Genomic DNA, 21,778 nt, shown 5'->3' with positions numbered 1-21,778 from the left:
TCTTCTTTTTTTTTCCCCCTATTTGGAACTGAAATGCTTCCCTTCAATAAGAAATACTTTGTCGTTTTCAATAACAGCTTACATAACATTTACATTTGCTAGCTTACATCCTAGTATTGTAGGTGTCTTAGCTCAATTAAGTCAGACTATAGTTTTGGATCTGCCAGCATAGCTTTTTTGTTTCTCTTACATTGGGTCATCAGTTTAAACGATGAATGGCTAGAGGAGTTGTTAATTCCTGCCATCTCCTCTCCTTTAACACACACGCACGCGCACACACACACACACACACCCCTACTCTCTGCTGTAGTGTCTGTCAGCTTCAATTATGGAGTAATACAGGATTGATTGCAAGGATGCAGAGTAGGAACAGAGTTAAAGAATTCCAAAATTCCCAAACTTCACTCACAACATTTATTTGCTTACAAACAGGTTCATTTCCCCCCCTTTAAATAAGTGGCAGAACCCACAAAACTTTTACCAACCTTTCTATACAGTGCCTCTCTACCTTTGAGAACAGTTATCAGCTGATTGTAGCAAGCTATTACAGCAATCTGAGTGGTAGAGTGGCATAATACCACCTTTCTTAAACCAACTCCATGACATACAAGTATGGAAATACTCTAGGCAACCCTCTCTAATAAACTTACTAAAATATAACCTGTTGCTCCCGAAAGACTAATATCCATTCCTTTGCAAACACAACACAGTTACAAACTGTAAACTAGCTCTTTCCTGCCTCCTGACATAGGTAAAGTATTTTAAATACAGTTTGCATTTCACAGATTAGCAACGCAGCACAATCTAATCAAATACTTATCTTACTAAGCATGCAAGACATTGCTCATACTAACAGTTTTCAGCTTGTAATTATAAAATACATGAATCTATTTTGAAATGAAATTTTGTGAACTTTCTCTAATGCCCTTATTTAGGAACATTGTTTTCACATTTTACATTCTACTAAATCAGTTATGCCAGTGCCCCATTAATACAGAGAAAGAAATGAAAGCAACTCACCACACCGTATGAATATGTGTCACATGTTTCAGACACTGGGAGACTCTGGATAACTTCTGGAGCCATCCAAGGGAAGGTACCCACCAAGGACATGTGTGTCGTATGGTGGTGAAACCTTGAGGCACCAAAATCACAGATCTGGCAAAAACAAACAAACAATAAATGCCAACTTCTCATTCATTTGACTTCAAAGATATCAGGCAAAGCAGCTGCAAAACCTTCCAAATAATTAAAATATTCCTACCTTTAATACTCCATCAGCAGCTATAACAACTGGAAAATCAAGAAACAAAATGTAAGTGAATTACGTTTCAAAGAAGAACAATGTATCTTGTTATTAACATCTTAATGGAAAACCCAGTTGACATTTTATAAAGAAAAATGATCCCACATTGATCCAGGACTTGAATACACTGGCACACACAATTCTTTTGATTTCTTGGGAGGTGTTCGAAGAACATTTGTCAGATACCTGAAAGTCTACGAATAAATTCTAAAACTGCATTAGAAAAAAAATTACAAAAAAGGTCTATTAATAGTTTACTAATAAATGAAAATTTAATTTGCTAAGAAACAGGCTACAATTAACTCCTTAATTATAATTCAGTCCTCCCTTACACATTTCCTCAAACACCTTGCACAGTTTTCAGAGGAACAGCCGTGTTAGTCTGTATTCGCAAAAAGAAAAGGAGTACTTGTGGCACCTTAGAGACTAACCAATTTATTTGAGCATGAGCTTTCGTGAGCTACAATTTCACCCACTGTATGTATCCATTTATTGACATTAGCTGCAAATAAGTCAGAGAAAATTCAGTGTGATGTTTGAATTATTTTTCAATTTCACAGTGACACTTTTCAGCAGATACCCTTTCCACAATCACCTTTACCCTAACTTTTACAGCGCATTAGCAAACACAGTGGAACCCGCTTGTAGGCAATGCAGTTAGAGTCAAATTCCACTTACAGAGAAAGTGGAGTGAAATTCCAGATTTGTTTTAATGGACTTTCAATCCTCTTACACTGAAGTGTCACTTTACTTAGAGTGAAGTTTCTTTCCACTCGAATAGTAAGCTGATAAAGATGCTTAAAAAACTGGACTCATACCCTCCTGCATAATGTAAAACACCAGACAACTTGCCACCTAAAGGTTTCCTTCACACACCTAGTCAAAATTATTGTTCTGTTTGATTTACTTTAGAATATCAGGAATGTTAAGTCCAGTCTTTACTGGTTTTGCTGAAAGACCTCTTGGGAAAGATCTCCTGTTCAGTGTAAGCTCTAACACCTTAACTGAAGGGGCAGGGGTATTTAACCTTTAACAAAGATGTCCAGTATTCCCTAAGTTAATTAGCAATTGAAAAGTTGAATAGTTGAAAACAAAAACAGAAAAATCAAGGAGTTTGACCAAAAAAAAAAAAACCACTCTCTCTCAGTTCACATCTCAACCTTCACTCTCTTGCCTACCATGACATTTCACTAGTTCTCTAGTCATCTGAGATAAAATCAGGGCAGACAAGATGTGAATTGAATATCTGATGTAAAATATAAGCAGGAGAAAAAAGGTAGTTTGGGATTTATTTTTTACTAAATTTGTTTCCAGGGATTCATCATGATGAAGAAGCGGAAAAAAACAGTGCAATCTCAGGGTTTTTCTGTTGTCTATCACCTTTACGTGAGTTCTGCTGTATCAATCCCTCTTGGAATGCACATAAAAGATGGATGTTAAGTACTCTATCACCTCCCTCTTCTCCTCTGTCTGGCGAGGGAGGAAAAGAGAAGTTGTCATTACCCGTACCTCTTGGGAGATGGGGAAAATAGGAATTCCAGGTCCCAGGTTTTGTTGCAGTTCCTTCCCATGTGGAACAAAAGATAAAACAAGACCTTGCTGCAAACCAATAAGGGTGTGTCCACTCTACAAGAGCAGCCATCCACCACTAGCATGATTTTCTGTCACAGCTTGGAGCATCTGTCTTCTAATTTTTATTTATTATTTTTGGCTCATGTGGACAGGAAAACAGAATCCCTATAACTGTGTCAGAGAACAGCATTATGACATTGTCTACACTAGCATTTTTCTTTGAATTCCCCACTATTTCACTGCCACTAGTGCCCCTCCACTTTGTATTTTAAACAAAATTTGATATTTTGAGGATTACAGATAAATCCCTGGGGCAAAGCAAGAGCCCACATCTTTGAAATCCAGAAGTTTTCTATGCTTATTTTGGTCTTACATCCAAATTAGGACTTGATGAAGATTAAGTCTCATGGCAGTAGTAATAAACCAATGAATACCGATACTAAAAAGGTATTTATTAAAAGGTGAGGAGTACTTGTGGCCCTTAGAGACTAACCAATTTATATGAGCATGAGCTTTCGTGAGCTACAGCTCACTTCATTGGATGCATACCGTGGAAACTGGAAACTGGCCATAACGTGGAAACTTGTACCTAAAATGGTACATTCTGGCACACCTCCAGTAAATGTTCATGGAAACTAAATAAAATTTTCAGATGGGTAAATTGAAACATATGCTCTGAATGCCTTTTAAGCCCTAGTTAGTGGGGATATTCAGCAGAAAAAAATAAGCTTACCTCAAAAACTGATGTGAGCCTTGCTCACCCTTAAACAATCTTTCCAATTCAAAAGATAGAGAGAGATTTCTAACTAACTACAAATACAGAAAGAACTGTCCAATATTTCCCATTACAGTAATGAAGGCTCACAATGATCCCTCTCAGAGATTTACGTTAGTAATAATAGCATCAATGATTAATCAAAGTTTATAAAAGAAAATAAATATTTTCTTAAAAAGATACTTAAGAATGAAACTACATCCAGCCATTTCTCCATGGATGACATTCTTATACAGCATTTGGTGACTCAGAATAATTTGTAAGCCACTTACTAGTAGTAAATATTTCACTTAAAGTCACTTTTCAGCATGTTTCATAACTGACCTGGAACTAACCAAGTAGAACAGTTTCATTCAAATCCCACAGCCAGTTTACATTCTTCAGAAGTACTATCATCTGCAAAAGTTCAATCAATGCTGAAAGAACCACAACATTCTCAGAGAAGATACTGGGTCCGATTCTCAAGTCCCTTTTGGCTGTTTTGCACTGTTCATAGCAGTTCTCCACCATCTCTTCCTGGGCCTCAGCATACAGGACATTTCCAGGAAAAAGGGAAAGTACTTTGTCAAACCTTGGCTGCTGGAACAGACCATGAGAAGCAAGGCATAATTTAAAGCAGCACTACAGACTGCTCTGAATTATGCCAGGGACTGGAATGGTGCCCAGATATCCCCAGGATTCAGGGCAGGGAACACAAAGATGGCTTAGTACTGCCTTTTCTCTGCCTCAGCTGCATATCTCAGCTACAGCTGAAGATTTAGCCCTGTATCTCTCGAAGGCTAAAGTTAAACTGTCACATTAACTGAAAGTAGAAATATAGAATAACTTAAGTGCAAGGTTACTTTACCATTTCTAGACTTTAGATCTCTGTGAATTACTTTCACTGGAGCCTCCATATGCAAATAGTGCATTCCTATAGAAAAATGAGGGAAAGTTTTAAGATTATGCTGGTTTAGCAAGGCCACTGATTGTCAATGCTTGTGTTAATGATGATCTATAGTACATTAGAAGAGGAACGCTGCTTGCCTATGTGATTATTTGCATGTAGAGAGCCCTAAGTATGTAAAAAGTATACATGTAATACAGTGCCATGTACATGAACATAAAAGGATGGAGATATCACCCACCCAATGCATAATTTTTATGCTCTTATTTCTATTCTTTCATTTCCTATTTTAAAGATCTGTATATATCTAATGCAGGAAGAGCTGGGTGAGTCTTAGGTACGCTGATGCTTAGATTTCAGAGAGAGACAGTGTCTTATCAACCAGAAATATGATCTGCGTCCCAACAGTTGGAGGTATTCTGCAACTTGCTCTTGTGTCTAAGCATCACACTCATTGTTGGGATTTAAACTATAATTGCATAGAGTTAATCACAATGACAAGCCCAATGCCTTATCTGCTGTACCTTCTTCTAGTGCTTGGAGGATATAAAATGTAACCACTAGCCTTCATTATTCAGATGAAATTATTTAGCGAGTAACTTGGGTATGTTGAGATAAAACTCCAAAAAGGCTTGCACTTATAAACCTTTTAAAAATAGATAAAAATAAACTGTGGTTTAGCCATTTAGGCTCTGGGGCACTGAGATCTTCTAGCATGGACTCCTGAAGACCACAATGACTTCTACGGGACCCCACATGTGCAAAGGGATCAGTGCTGACCAATCTGAATACAGGATCAGGGCTGTAAAGCATTAGCTAGTCTTTGAATGTGTATTTAAAAATAAAAAGGAACTAAAAACTGTTTGCTAACACTTTGTTTTTTTAAAAATTACTTAAATTGCTTGGGAAATTTTGAAGTGTGTTTTAAAATTTTTATGTGTGGTACAATACATACAGAATAGCATCCACCTGTCTTAAATTACTTGGATCGTTTCTAATTAAACTGTTCCATTGAATAGTCTAAGGGCTTGTCTAGACACTAAAGCAAGTTAAGACAAATTAACTGAAGGTGCGAAGTTAGAGCACATTATTTAAAGTGCATAAAACCTCTGTTAGATGCTCTCATTTAGAAGTAAAGTGGTCTCAGTTTGCTTTAACTAAGGGCTTGTCTACATGGGAAGGTATTCTGGAATAGCCATTCCTGACTAACTCCCTTTGGAAGTGGATTAAGCAAATTTGGAATAAGGCACTCTTATTGGAAAGCATCCACACAGGAATTTAATCAGGAATAGCTATTCCACTTAAAATTCACGCTCCACCCACCTTAAAACAAAATTAACTTCTCAGCGTAGGGAAGATCTTAGTTTTGCTTAAGCTAAAGTGCACTGCGGCCACTTTATTTCATCTTAACTTTCTTGACTATCCCTATGTAGACAAGCCCTAAACCTAGATATTGACATATCTATGCAATATATGTCTATACACAGTCACCTATGAAAAATATTCTGCTGGGATTTAGAGCCAAAAAATAAAAAGAAATGGTCAACGGGAGGGAGTTATTGTTAAAAATCAGCCTCTTACCTTTAGCTATGTCAGTTGCCCAGGTCATGATATGATCCATATCCATGTCTTCACTTCTGTTGCTATTAATGTAATCATACAATGAGCCAACAGAAGCATATTCTATTAAAAAAAAAGACACATAATGTGTCAAAATGTTGCTTTTAAGTCAAAAGCTGGGTGATTTCCCACCAACGACTGATAGACCAATGTAATCCTCATATAAAACTCTGCAACAAGACTCTGTGGGTTCAATAGTTAACAGCAGGCTGTATTCTGCACGGGTGTAAAATAGAGGCATTTTGTTTTTAATTATCCCCAGACAGGCAAGTAGTGGATTTTAAAATTAAGACAGTAAAAAGGCTCAGCATAAACAGAATTCAGATTAGCCAGATCAGGAGCTTGATAAGTATTTGGGGACAGGTACATTGGGATGTTTTAAAAAAAAGTTTGATGAGCACAGTTCTGCTCAGAAAAGCAACTATGTAAAATGTCACCTTTTTACTCAGGAGGTCTGCTCCATTTGCATATGCAGAATTTCATCTACTGACTTAAGGGACTAAAATAAGTTGTACTGCTTTTCTTATCCCTGTAGAGCCAACACTGATAAGAAAGCAAGGTGGATTCTATTCCTTCTTGTTCATTCTCAACACAATAATTTACGAAGTACTTTGTTCTGAACAATTACATCTGTGCAAACCCACTAACGGAAGTGTAGTTGCACAGGTGTAACCAAGGGTATGTCTACATCACAGTCAGAGGTCTATCTGCAGCATGTGTAGACATAGCTAGTAGCTAGTCCAGGTACCAACTGCAGTGAAGCCATGGCAAAATGGGCTAGCTGCCCAAGTACGAGCCCCCCAGTGAGCCTGGGTATGGTCTCTGGCAGCTAGCTCATGTTGCAGTCAGCACGTGAGCTAGCTAAATCAAAGCTAGCTCAGGCATGTCTACACATGCTGCAATCACACCTCCAACTCCAGTGAAGACATTCACCCTAAAGGGCTAATTTGGCCTGCAGGCTCTTTATTGTTGGCGATGGTGTATGTGATGGAGAGAATCTACTTCGACTTTCAGAGCCCAAGCTGAGTTTGAAAGTCTAGAGAAAATCAATCAATCTATTTACTGCAAGTTGAGCACAACTGATTCTAAAGTCACAAATACAAACTTGGAACTCCACAGTGCCATTTGACAGTAATTTTTCAGTACTTTAAATCAAAGATGTTCTACATGGGAACACAGAATTTGCCATTCTTGATCAGATTACTGGTTTGCCAAATGGACTCCAGCAGTGTCCAATATTTAGTGCTTCAGAGGAAAATGGACACTCCTCATCATTGTATTATTGTGCAACGTTGTACATGAGGGAGGGCAAAACAGTCCATCACAAAGTAGGAGATAATCTATTTGAATTACGGTCCAAAAATATTTGAGTCGAGTATTAGAATATGACCTTAAATTAGGTTTTTTCAGGGGAGGGAAAACAGGAGAGTCAGATAAGTGGAAAGAGAAATTTTTGTTAAGGAAAAAAAAAATGGTCTAATGTTGAAGTGCTGTGGCCAAATTTTCACTTGTTCCAGGATAGGCTTGGTGAGAGAAATGTGGGGATGGGAGCAGCTGTCGGGAACAAGTTATGCCTCCCTGATTTTCCTGGTGTAATTGTCCCTGCCCTGCGCACTGGCATATGTTGGAGCAGCTTGGGGCTGCTGTAACTTATGACAACTGGTTATGGTCGCTATGACACTATATCCTAGTCGTGAATTAAGCAGATACTACATCTCACCCACTCCCAGCCTCTGTGTCAGGATGTACAGGGGCAGATGATGTAGGATCCAGCTACACCACTTTACACCACCTGAGAACTTCCCTACACCAGGGAAATCAGCAGCTTGTCACTGAGAGCCACTACTTTAAACCACCTGACTAGTGCAAAGTGGCCAGAACAGAAGGGGCAGAACCTCGGTATGTAAGCACAATTGCTGGGCCATGTCTACACTACAAAGTTCTGTCAATGCAAGTTATGTTGGGATACAGCCACTGAAGTCTGTATGTCGCTCAGGCGTATGCATACTTGGCTTCTTGTGTCAGTGCTCCCCATACTCATCAGGCGGGCTCGTGTCGATGCAAAGTATGGTGCACTGGATAGATATCCCAGCGTTCCCCACGCTGCTGTGTGGCGCAGTGCCTTTTGGGACCTTTTCACAGAGCTTTGTGGGATAGTAGCAAAGTGCCCAAGGATTTCCAGGAGCTACGGGTCAAGCTCCTAACATGCTGGTTTCTATATCCCATACTACTTGCCACATCCAATAATTTTAGCACCATTTTTCAAAACTCTCTCAGTCCCATGCAGCACTTTTTGGTCTCCACCATCACGGACAGAAGCATGGAGCCTGCAGAGCTCATCATAGTTCTCATGTGTGTTGCAAATACATCTAGGAAGCACCACTGTCCAGTATGTGCAGAGCTTGAGGAAGTACTGCTACAATTAGGACTGAGATGAGAACAATGTGGAGATGTTCGAACACAATAACTAGAAGCTAATGGGCACAGTGGAAAAACATTCCAGGTTGCTGCTGGCATTCTTGGAGCGGCTCCACGCGGTAGAGATCGAGTCCCGACTGTTGGGAATGCATCGTCGGAATGCACATTTAGGATGATGAGAACTGGCTTCAGAACTTTTGGATGCGAAAGGCCACATTCTTGGATCTGTGTGCCGAGTTCACCTTGGCCCTTCAGCACAGGGACGCCAGAACGAGAGCTGCATTGACAGTGGAGAAGAGTGTGGCACTTGCACTCTGGAAGTTTGCAACACTGAATTGCTATGGGTCAGTGGGAAATCATTTTGGAGCTGGAAAACCCAGAGTTTGGGCCATAGTGATGAAAGTTTGTAGAGCCATTAAACGTCTCCTACTATATCAGACTGTGACCCTCGGCAATGTGCAGGACATCACAGATGGATTTGCAGCAATGGGGTTCCCAAACTACGATAGGGCGATAAGTAGCAGGCATATCACTATTTCGGCACCAGCCCACCTTATTACAGAAAAGGCTACTTTTCCATCATCATAAAAGCGCTCATGATCATCAGGGACATTTCACAGATAACAATGTGGGCTGGTCAGGGAAGGTGCATGACATGCACTTTAAGAACTATTCAGAGAGCTGCAAGCAGGGACATTCTTCCCCGACTGGCAGATAACCATTGGCAATATTGAAATGCCAAGAGCGAGCCCACCTACCACTTACTCCCCGGCTCACGAAGCTGTGCACTGACCTCGACAGCACCAAGGAAAGATTCAACTACTGGCTCACCCGGTGCCCACGTGACTGTTGAATGTGCTTTTGGTAGATGGAAGGGATGCAGATTGGATCTCAGCAAGAAAAACACCCCAATGGATATAGCTGCATGTTCTGACCTACGGAATATCGGTGAGGTGAAGGGAAAGAGGCTGCCACCAGTGCTGTGTAGTTGAGGGAGGCTTTAAGAGAGCATGTCAAGAGGCAGCCATAGCACAGCTTTCATGCAATAGCGTCTGTCGTGTGATATATTGGTTTGGTCCAAGCCTGCCGCTATGAATTCTGGAATGCTTGCTGTACATTGCATCTTTGCCCCCCCTTATGTGTTCCGCAGCACCCGGTGTGAATCAATAAAGATACTGAGACTTTCCAAAAACTGTGTGGAAAATAGCAGTTAACCAAATTAAAGTGAAAACAAAGACATTCAAGGCTAATTATTTTTTTTTAACCAGCACTGTTAAGAGAGGGAAACACAGTTTACAAACCCAAGTGAAAATGGAAGTAAACAATAGGCATTTATGTCCATGTATGTAAACAGTAGTTCAATGTAGTCCGTTGTGACTACTAGTTTTCTCAGGCCGGTGTACGTGTAGCTTTGTTGTACCCTGGTTGGAGTGGTAGGTGTAAGGATGTACACTGTGGTGCCATGTGGTATGTTGGGAGTTGTAGGGGGCAGGGACCATGCAGTTCTCCAAAGACTGCAAAGGCTGGGTCTGGGATCTCTAGGCCTGTAGGTCAACCATGCTCTGCAACATTTATGTTTGTTGCCTGAGCAACCCCATTACGTCCTGGTATGTTTCCTGATGCACCTCTTGGTTCTTTTGCTTCTTCTGCAGCAACCACTCTCTCCATTATCAGTCTGTCTTTCTCCTTGTTCACATTCTGAAGGGCACTGCCAACCCCTTTGATCATGGTCCAACGCAACTGTGGCCAGGAGGATGGATCTTCCATAACCTATACTCCTTAGTCCTCTTCCTTCTCCTCCTGATCAGGGTCAGATGTCTAGTGGGGGGGACCCCTCAAGGCCACCACACCAGAAGCTGCTGATAAAACCAGACAGATACACCATTAGATTTATAGTCACAATGGAAAAGAAAAAAGTCAAGTCTCAAAACTGCCTTATGTCATTCCCATAAAAACTTTTAATAAGAAATGCTTTATTGGCACTGTGGCTCTGGAGTGCCTCGCTACAGCACCATTCTCTATCTCAAACCACGGTGAGTATGGAGGAGTCAGAGCAGGGGGTGTTCTGTTGCATGTTGCTATGAAATTTAGTGTTACACCCCGTCTATCCCCTCTGGTGCATGTATAGGAAAATGGCAGGGAATATATTGGCACTAGTTTAATAGCAAAAGGGGAGGGTAAAAAGAGGGAAGATAGGAGCACTCACTTAGCACGAAAGCAAGATGTTAAGAACAATATTCATAAAGGATCCAAAAGACACGAAGAGAAGAAATTATTGAATTTGTTTACACAGATGCTAAGAGCCTGGGTAACAAAAAATAGGAACTGGAATTGCTCGTTTATGAGCATAAATTCAGTCTAGCTGCTCCTACTGAAACCTGATGGGACGATTTGCACAACTGGAATGTTAAAATTAATAGCTATAACCTATTTAAGAAGGATTGAGTAGGCAAAAGGAGAGCGGGAATGGCACTATGTCCAAAATGGCATTACCTCTTTCTGAGTCACTGATAACTTGGAAGAAAATTATCTTGAATGCTTACAAATCAATGTCCTAACAGACAAAACACAAGATGGGGTATTGGTTGGTGTCTGCTACAGACCACCAAATCACACTAGGGAACAGGATGGCTTTCTCCTTACACACCTATCTATAATTTCTAGGAAAAACAGCTGCATCATCCTGGGGGACTTCAATCTGAGTGACATATGCAGGAGGTCTCATGCTGCCAATACTAAAACACCCTTAGAATTTCTAAACATTATAGCTGACAATTTCCTAACGAAGCGTTGCAGCCAATGCAGAGGAATTTTTTGAGACTTTGTCCTAATAGATAAACAATAACTGATCACAGAACTAAAAATTAATGGCAGAAGTACAGGTAGCAGCTAGTGATGAACAAACATAAAAAAGGTCTCATTTAAATAACACATTGTGCTTACACACAAATGCTAGAAGTCTTCATACTAAGATGGGTGAACTACAGTGCCTGACATTAAATGGGGATATTGATATAACAGGCATCACAGAAACTTGGTGGAATGAAGGTAATCAATGGGACATGGTAATACCAAGGTACAAAACATATAGGAATGACAGAGTAAATCATGCTGGTGGAAGAATAGCGTTATATATCAAAAAAAGCATAGAGCTAAATAAAATAAAAATCTTAAATGAATCAAACTGTACCACAGAAACTCTGGATAGTAATTCCATGCTTGAACAACAAGAATATAGCAGTACGAATATACTACTGACCAGGATGGTGACAGTGATTGTGAAATGCTCAGAGAGATTAGAGAGGCTACAAAGGCAGAAAACGCAGTAATAATGGGGGATTTCAACTATCCTATTGACTGGGTACATGTCACCTCAGGAAGGGATGCAGAATAAAATTTATAGACATATTAAATGACTGCTATTTGGACCAGCTTGTTCTAGAATTCACAAGGGGAGAGGCGATCTAGTCATAAGTGGAAAGCAGGATTTGATCCAAGAGGTGAATATAGCTGAACCGCTCCATAACAGCAACCATAATGTAATTAAATCTAACATCCTTGTGGGGGGGAAATGCTAAAGAAACCCACCATGGTAGCATTTCACTTCAAAAAGGGGAACTACACAAAAACAAGGAAGCTAGTTACACTGACATTAAAAGGAACCGTTGCAAGGGTGCAACGTGTGCTGACCGCATGGAGACTATTTAAAAACACTGTAACAGAGGCTCAAACTAAATGTATACCACAAATAAAAAACACAGTAAGATAAAAAAAAATTCTAGCATGGTTAAACAACAGAGTAAAACAGGTGGTAAGAGGCAAAAAAGACCTCCTTTAAAAATTGGAAGTAAAATCTTAGTAAGGAAAAAAGAAAAGAAGCATAAATTCTAGCAAGTTAAGCAAAAAAAAGCCTAATAAGGAAGGCCAAGAAAGAATTTGAAGAACAATTAGCTAAGAACACAAAAACTATCATCAAAATAAATAAATAAATAACCCAATAAACTAACTAACTAAATAAATAAAATACATCAGAAACAGGAAGACTGCCAAAGAGGTGGTGAGGTAACCAGAATCCTGAGGTGCTAAAGGAGCACTCAAGGAAGACAAGGCTATTGTGGAGAAGCTAATTGAATTCTTTGCATTAGTATTCAGTGCAGAGGATGTGGGGGAGATCCCCACAGCTGAGTCATTCTTTTTAGGTAACAAATCTGAGGAACTGTCCTAGATTGAGATCTGAGATGTCATTAGAAGAGGCTTTGGAACAAATTGATAAATTGAACAGTAATAAGTCACCAGGACCAGATGGTATTCACTCAAAAACGACATTGCAAAACTACTAACTCTGGTATGTAATCTATCGTTTAAATCAGCCTCTGTACAGATGACTGGATGGTAGCTAATGTAACACCTATTTTTAAAAAGGCTCCCGAAGCGATCCTGGCAATTAGCGGCCGGTAAGCCTAACTTCAGTACCAGACAAACTGGTTGTGCCGAAAGTAAAGAACAGAATCATCAGATACATAGATAAACGTGATATGTTGGGGACAGGTCAACATGGCTTTTGTAAACGGAAATCATGCCACACCAATCTATTAGAATTGTTTGAGGGACACAGTGTACTTGGACTTTCAGAAAGCCTTTGACAAGGTGCTTCACCAAAGGGTCTTAAGCAAAGTAAGCTGTCATGGAATAAGAGGGAAGGTCTTCTCATGGTAACTAGTTAAAAGATAGGAAACAAAGGGTAGGAATAAATGGGCATTTTTCACAATGGAAAGAGGTAAATAGCGGGGTCCCCCAAAGACAGTGGTGGGCAACCTGCGGCCCATCAGGGTAATCTGATTGCGGGCCGCAAGACAATGTAATTGTAAGTGGGGAATCATTATCGAGCTGATATGTTTCTAGCAGTGTTTCTTGGCCCTATGTTATTTAAAATTTTTATCAATGACCTGGAAGAAAACATAAAATCATCCCTGATAAAGTTTGCAAATGACACAAAAATTGGAGAATGGTAAATAATGAAGAGGACAGGTCACTGATTCAAAATGATCTGGATTGCTTGGTAAAGTGGGCAAGCAAACAATATTGTGCTTAATATGGCTAAATATAAAGGTATACATCTATGAATAAATATTATAGGCCATGCTTATAGGATGGGAGCCTCTATCCGGGGAAGCAGTGCCCCTGAAAAAGATCAGAGGATGGTGGTGGATAATCAGCTGAACATGGGCTCCCATTGTGATGCTGTGGCCAAAAGAGCTAATGTGATCTCATCATGTATAAATAGGGAAATCTCGAGTAGGAGTAGAGAAGTTATTTTACCTCTATATTTGGCACTGGTGTGACTGCTGCTGCAATACTATGTTCAGTTCTGGTGCCCATAATTGAAGAAGGAGGTCAGACTAGAAAATGACAATGGTCCCTTCTGGCCATGGAATCTATGAATTTTCACAGAAAGGGGTTATATCTCACTCCTCCAGGTCACAAAGACACAGAGATCCCAGCTGCAGCTGGCCTCCCAAAGCTGCCCAGACATGTGTGCTGCCAGCCTGTTTACTTCAATGGGGCAAGCTGAATTCATCACAGTGTGGCATGGGAGAGTTTCCTGTCTCAGGGGAAGAAATTAAGCTGCCACCCCTATAAATCTTTGGGAGAGGATGGCAGAGTATCTCCATGAAAGTTTCATCAAGATTTCTCAAGTGCATAGAAGAGACATCCTATTCTGATAAACAGAGTACTCTGCATGGCCCACCATCTAGTCCAACAAGCCAAAGAACTGAAAAGCTGATGTGTTGCCAACTCTACCTCTGTTAGTTCTACCCCTTCTCGAGTACAGAATACCATTCTGATATGGACTGTGCAACTGAAATACCATAAAACCCTTCTTAGAATTTATTCCCTAACATAATATCAGTAAAGCACAAAAAGTCAATACTTTTGTCAAACACAGGAGGGAAGCAAGGAGGGTGATAAGGTTTTAGAGAAAGAAAAAGCAAAAAAACAAAAATAAAAAAAAATATCACAAGGAATAATGCACATACACACTTACCCAAGCTCCCTTCCCCTTCTCCTCAGCGGGCTCATCTGTGCTTGCCTGGCAGAACTGGCTAGACTCCTGCAGAGTTTCAAACAGTTCCTGGAACATGGCATGGCTTGAGTCCCGCACTGCGTTTCCTCTCTCCTCCTCCTCCACGCTGTTCATGGCAGGAGCATCTATCTCAGGCACTTCCAAGGTACCCAGACTTGTCTGCAGGGTGCTGGTTGGGTCTCTACCAAGTATGGCAAGGAGTTCATTGTAAAAGTGGCAGGTCTGTGGGGCAGCAGCAGATTTCTTGTTGCCCTCCTTCACTTTGTGGTATGTCTGGCACAGTTCCTTCACTTTCACGTGGCATAGCTGTTGATCCCTGTAATGCCCCTTTGCCGCTGGGCCGCTGTGGGGGGCATTACAGGGATCAACATCATCAACGGCAAACTGCAGCCACTGGGAGCTGTGGGGGGCCGTGCCTGGGGACAGTCAACGTCAGCAGAATGTCTCGCGGTCCGCAATTAGATTACCCTGATGGGCTGCAGGCTGCCCACCACTGGGCCAGAGGCTGATGAACTAATGACAGCGATCAGCCCATCTGCTGGGAACAGGTAAAGGACAGAAAGGAAGTGAAAGGGGAAGGCGGGCCAGAGCCGGAGGGTAGAGGATCTCACGAAAGTGAAGTCTTGCCTCTCCATCCCCAGAGAATGGACTAATGGGGAAGTTTACATCCAATTGTATGTTGCTGCACAAGGGACTGTACTGGTGAAGTGGTAGAGGAGATCAAATACATAAACACACTGGTGCTTATAAACTCGGAAGTGTTCAAAGTGTTTGTGGTGATCCAAAAGGGCAAGAAGGGGACCTGTTACAGTGCCCCTAACAAAATACAATAAAGTAACCAACCAGATACAACCTATCCCCAGTGGCTTTTACAGATGGACTGGTCACCAGGCCAGACAAAGATATAGAGGAAAGAAAAAAACACTAATATCTTTATTTTATTTTTTTTTTTATTTTATTTTATTTTTTTATAAAGAGAGGGTTTATAATTTGAGCTATGAAGTAAATATAGCCAAATTGCTATTTTTTCCTCTATTTATATTTTGGCACTACCTCAACCTAGAAAAGTAAGTGTATCAATATATTGGAATGTTTTCCTACAAAGAAAGTACCATACAAACACACAATTTCCCCTAATTATTGCTTCTGAATTAATTTAACAATTCGAAGTCACTGAAAAAGATATATTTTATTAAACATTAGACAGTGCAGGTGTAAGTTCTGTCACATACCTTTATCATTTACTAGATAAACATTTTTAACCTACTACTCATTCATTTTGTTTTTAAATACAATATCATGTATCTGGCAACCTAGCATTATCAGCAGCAGACTAATCTTAGAAAACAAACTACATGTATAAATGGTACAGGAGAACTTTAGAGTCTTAAGGCTTGTCTACACAGTACTTTAAACTGCACCAGAGGGATGTAAATTTTAACCTGCACTAGCATGTTGTGCACTAACTGATATCTGTGGACCCTGTTGGTATGCACTAAAAGTTCCCTAGCACATGTTAATGTAGTGCCGTTTCAAACAGTACTATATTAATGCATTCTAGGGAACTTTTAGTGCATACTAGCAAGGTCCACATGGGCCAGTCAGTGTGTGACATGCAAGTGCAGACTAAAATTTTCACCCCTCCGGTGCAAACTAAAGCACCGTGTAGACAAGCCCTAAGTGGTATATAACCTGATTTCGTGTCTGTAATGAATGAATCAACTATCCTAAACCCAACAGCCTTTTACCCTACAATAACATTTACTGAAAACTGGTTGATTCTGTTCTTAAAGGAACACTACTTGGCCCCAATACTCCAGTGTACTGTGGCAGCTTTGCATTGCTCTTGCAGCACAGAGAAGCCCTAAAGCTGATGTACCTAGACATAGGATTCTTTGGTAACATAGAGGAATCTTCAAGTGGTATGAAGCTAACATAGCAGAGCTCCTATGCTACCTCCTCCCCTGCTTGCTGACATAAGGGGTATGGCTGCAAGATCCTTGCACCCAGCTGACCGCAGGAGGGCCCTGGCAGCCGGCACAGTTTAAAACAGCCTTTAAGTGTCTCTAATTAATGATGAGCATTGGCTGTTACCCTTCCCTCTGCGTTTCCAGAGGTGGGTCAATGTTGTTGTAATGCAGGTGGTGCTGGACATGCTCCCTTCTCCAGCTTCCCGCCAGATAATTTAATTACAAAGCTGTGTAAAATATGTTAGAACTCGATAGTACCAATTAACTGAATACCAACCAGTGACCTATGATAATGGGCCCACAAACGGTAGTCATAAAACATTAATTGTTGTCCCTTGGCTACTGAAGACATAGCAGGGGGTGGGGGGCAATTGCTGGAGATGCTGCTAGGCATCTTACTAGGCAAGAATTTCCCATTCTGCGGCCCACTATCTCCTACATTGAGATGTAGGGAAGTAGTGAGCATAAGTAGGGAAAATAAGTAGGGAGGGATAAAGAAACAGATTGTTTACTTTCAAAGGGAGAGGTCTTCCAGGTAGTACATCAAGTCCTAGATATTTGGCTAGTTTTACAACAACTTATATAAAAAGCACTTGTGAAGTCATTATAAACTAAAATTTCATACAACTCCAAAATGAATTGAAATAGAACAGTTAAAGGAAATGGTCAGGAATAAAGCAAACCACCTCTAGCTGCTGTTATACAGTATATAGAAGCAAAGTATATAGAGCAGTATATAAAGACAAAAATTCTAGTGGCAAACTGGAGACGGGGTCATGGACAGTTCAGGCTGTGCTGCAATGTGGCACCACCTCCAGAACTGCAGAGAGAACAGCTCAGACATCTCAGAATTGTGGGAGATGCTGGGCTGCAGAAATAAAATAAACTTCAATAACTCACTTAATGGATAAGAGAGAGACATGTATACCCAGTTGAGTACATGTATTAAAATATCCCTGCAGTTAAAAGACTGTCATGCAATTCAGTTCATAGCTTGTAAAAATAATTGTTTTGGTTCTTTTAGAAGACGCAGTTTTTGTCATCATTTCCATACTTGCTTTCAAAATGTCAAAACTATTAAAAATTCAGTGGTGACTGAAACTGGTTGCACATTATATTACCTTGCAGGTAGGATACAGTAAGCCAACAAAATATATAGCCATGCAGGAAGCCTTCTGTGATAAAAACTGACTCGGTTCAGGGATTACAATGCTAATGTACAAGGTCTACATGACAGGACAAATGATGATGAATTCAAACTGAGTATGGACTATGAAATTTATTTATGCAAAGTGATGAGAGAATAAGATGGAGACCTCCATTTGAGACATGCCTAGTCTAAGGTATGTCTATACTATGGCAACTATACACACATAGCTACAGTCCCATAGCTATGCTGGCATAACCCCATAGTGTAGATGGGGGTTTTTCCATTAGTGTAAGAACATCATCTCCCTGAACAACAGTAGCTAGGACAATGGAAGGATTCTTCCTTCAACTTAGCTGTGTCTACACTGGGGGTTGAGTCAACATAGGAATGGCACTCAGGAATGTGGATATTTTCACACCCCTGCCTGATGTAGCTGTAGTCAACCTAAATTTTAAGTGTAGATAAGGCCCTAGTTGAGAAACCCCCAGTCCTGCAACTGACTCAATGTGGGTGCAAGCAATGTGACCAGTTAGGTATTGCAACCGTAAGTGCATTCAGACAGAATTTCAGTAATGTCAATAATACATTTAATCAGAGGTAGAAATAGAAACATGGTTTCCAATATGTAGATATAATTAGTTTATTTAAGACTTTATGCCATACACTTACAAGAGAAAAATAAAAGCATACAGTTCGCAGTTTGAGTTAGGATCTAGCAACGTTAGACCTTCTATATTATAAAGAAAAAAGAGTCAAAGGAAGAGTCCTCACCTGTAACTATGCCATAGTTAGGAGGTTCAATAATGGCTCCATAGAACTGAATGATGTTTTTGTGACTGAGCACACTGAGTATTTCTGCCTGTTCAAAAACCAAAAGAAAGAGTTTGACAATTAATAATAAAATGTATTTACTGCAATAATATACATTAGACTCTATGCACAAACCACACATCATACATGAATCAGAAAAATAATGTCCACTTGGGGTATTCTCCTCAGAAAACCTACCTGTTTCAAAACACTGTGAGAGAATTTAGAAAATGCAGCATTCTCAGCACTTCTGAAAATCAGGCCACTTTTTAAAGTGCCTAAATAAGGATTTCGGAGACTAGCTTTTTTTAAAATCTTGGTCAAAAAAGATGGGGGGGGGGGGGGTTGGTTGGTTTTTGTTTTACAATGGTGTGTTTAATATTTGGGCCTCTCAATATTTGCAGCTCTATAGTCTGCTCCAATAATAAATACTACTATTACTGTTTCTTTTAAAAAATAGTCAATGATTTAAAAAAAAAGTTATTGTTTTACACACACACACACGAAATGGAAGGTTATAGAAGGGAAACACAGCCATACACTATTATATATTATCCCTCACAAAAATGCCTTCCTTGAAATATTACATTAACCTCTGAGCTTCTACTAGCTAGATCAGTCTCAAGCATTGGAAGGAAACAAAGTCATGGTCAGTAAAGCAGTCATCCCCACTGAGTACAAATACATAAAAAAATAAGGGATTTTGGCTAGCTTTATTACAGCAGCTACCACCATCCTAACAAATATAAAGCCACTGGCAAAACAAACCTAATTTGTCTCTAGATTTTGTACTGAGTGCCATGGAATGAATATACACGTGCATATGTGGAAGCCTATGGATGTGTAATAAGTAAACATTTCACAAGGTTACAATAGTTTCTCTTGCAGCCTTTTCCAAATAACTTCATCAAGGTTTTGAATTAACACCTTTAACTGGTGTGCTATGGTTTGCACACGCTCAATGCAAAAGTTTAATCATAACCTTGAACTTAACCCCAAGGTTTCTGATTGCACAGTGTACTATGCTGTTTCCCCTGCTCAATGAGATTTGAGTTATCACAAATGAACAGAGTTTAATGCACAAACAACTTCAATAGGATATAGAATTTATATTCTACAGGTGTGGTACAATCATTTCTGTATGTATGATGCATGGAGAGTTTCAAAATTCTTTTTCAAAGTTCTGTCTCTCCACAGCATAATTAAATAATTTTGATTTAAAAAGAATCTCATGATGTTTTCATCAGAGCTGCAAAATCATATTTGAGGCTTTTGTAAGGTTATTGTGAATTTCAATGCTGGAGGACCTGATTCACCCAGGTGGGTGCAAGGGCATTTAATTTGCACCTACCTAAGCAACTGTGCGAGAGGTGGGATTCACCACCAGTTGCCTAAACACAAATAGGTGCCTAGTGGGATTTTCAAAGCATCTGGGCACTTATGAAAATCCCCGTAGGTGCCTATCTGCAACTTTAGGTACCTAAACACCTTTGGAAAACTGGCCCTAACTGGCTCAGTCATACACCGCCTGGACACACTGTTGAACTACAACTTGACATACAGGACAACCACAAATGGCATCTAATTTATTGATGATACCCCACACCCAGTCATAGGATAAGTCCTTGGCTAGTCATAATAATAATAATAATAATAATAATAGCAATAATCACATCGCATTACCAACCACTCATCACACAATATTCTAAAACAGATCTGGATGAACCTGAGCACTTGCTGATCTCTGTTAAGATGTCTATTATATTAACAATATGTATTCCACTGAAGCGCAGATTGGACAGCATTTTGTGTGTGTGGGGGGCGTGAATCAGAAAACCAAAGCAAACTACTTTGCTATGTTTGAAAACTAAACCATTGACAAGAAATTAGAAGACAAAGCGAAGTACATTAAAATACATATTTCAATTAAATTAATACTCATGAAGTGTGGCATCACTAGAACATGAAGTCCTGTCTTTACTCACAAGACACACCGAGTGCAAGCAGCAGGAGTGCAAGCTACCTCAGAGCACCTTGACATTGTGCCCAACCTTGACCTCTCAGAATCATCTCTCCTGTTGAAAGGATAGTTTAACCTTTCTGTCCATTTGCCAATGAAAAATGAACACCAACTGTCATCGTGGCTAGTATGCTGCGGATATCTGTAAACTAGGTACTGAACAGATCTCATCAGAGATGCCTCTAAACACCATCTATATGGTATCTATTAGTGCTGTGCTTTGTATTCTAGTGCAAATACATATGCATCAATAAGAATTCTCTGTGTTCTTCGCTGTCAGTATTAGGGCCCCCTGAGCCTTGGCTATCCTCCAATACAATACAGCATTTACTGGCCACCAATAAGTATATCTCTGCCTATGCTGACCCTTGAATGTAGCCAAGGCAAGCCAGGGCCTTCACTGCTTGAACTAATCAGGATGTATACCAAATACATGTAAAGATAAATCCCAATTGGCTCAGGATATGTCTACACTTAAACCACTGCAGCTGCCCTGCTACAGTGCAGTGGTCACCAAACCACTGATTGCGGTCAATCCTGGAGCCTCTGCAATCTCCGGGCCGCTAAAAGACTGGTGATGCAGCGGGGCTCAGACAGACTCCCTGCCTGCCCTGGCCCCACGCTGCTCCCGAAAGCAACGGGCTGCTGACACGTCTCTGTGGCCCCTGGGGGGAGGAAAATGGGAGAGAGGCAGCTTTACGTGCTGTATCCGCCACAAGAACCGTCCCTGCAGCTCCCACTGGCCAGGAACCGGCCAATGGGAGCTGCCGGGACAATGCTTGTGGGCACGTACAGTACACAGAGACCCACTGCCCCACTCTGCCCCAAGGGCTGCAGAGACATGCCAGCAGCCAGATGCTTCCGGGAGCAGCACGGGGCCAGGGCAGGCAGGCAGCCTGGCTAAGCCCCTCTGCACAGCTGCCTGGGAGCTGCCTGTGGTAAGCGCCTCCCGGCCGGACCCTACACCTCACACCCCAATGATCTTGGGTGTGGCTTCTTCAACCCCCTGAGAGATGTAGCTATGCTGATGTAAGTTCCCAGTGCAGATCAGCCCTCAGCTGATGCAAGGCCTGGCTTGCTCTTGCTTACACTTAGGAGTTAGCACCAATACAGGTAGATTGATTGATGGCTGAATTGCAGTTATTCCTGTGTGTAGACAAGGCCTT

The 21,778-nt window shown here is 40.7% G+C and overlaps 1 protein-coding gene across 4 annotated transcripts in view; it reads right to left on the bottom strand.

Moving 5' to 3' along the window:
- MAP3K20 (mitogen-activated protein kinase kinase kinase 20) overlaps nt 1-21,778 on the bottom strand; it is a 129,093-nt gene that overhangs the window by 69,397 nt on the left and 37,918 nt on the right. For all 4 annotated transcript variants that reach the window (XM_048869632.2, XM_048869629.2, XM_048869631.2 and 1 more), the window contains exons 3-7: nt 18,554-18,641; nt 6,121-6,222; nt 4,501-4,566; nt 1,265-1,293; nt 1,021-1,158 (exon numbers count right to left, since the gene is read on the bottom strand). In XM_048869632.2, coding sequence (XP_048725589.2) covers nt 1,021-1,158; nt 1,265-1,293; nt 4,501-4,566; nt 6,121-6,222; nt 18,554-18,641 — 423 coding nt within the window. The remainder of the gene's footprint in view (nt 1-1,020; nt 1,159-1,264; nt 1,294-4,500; nt 4,567-6,120; nt 6,223-18,553; nt 18,642-21,778) is intronic.

The sequence above is a fragment of the Caretta caretta genome, chromosome 11, assembly GCF_965140235.1.
Source record: "Caretta caretta isolate rCarCar2 chromosome 11, rCarCar1.hap1, whole genome shotgun sequence".
In the NCBI taxonomy this organism is placed as follows: Eukaryota; Metazoa; Chordata; order Testudines; family Cheloniidae; genus Caretta; species Caretta caretta.
This window is presented reverse-complemented; position numbering and strand designations above follow the sequence as displayed.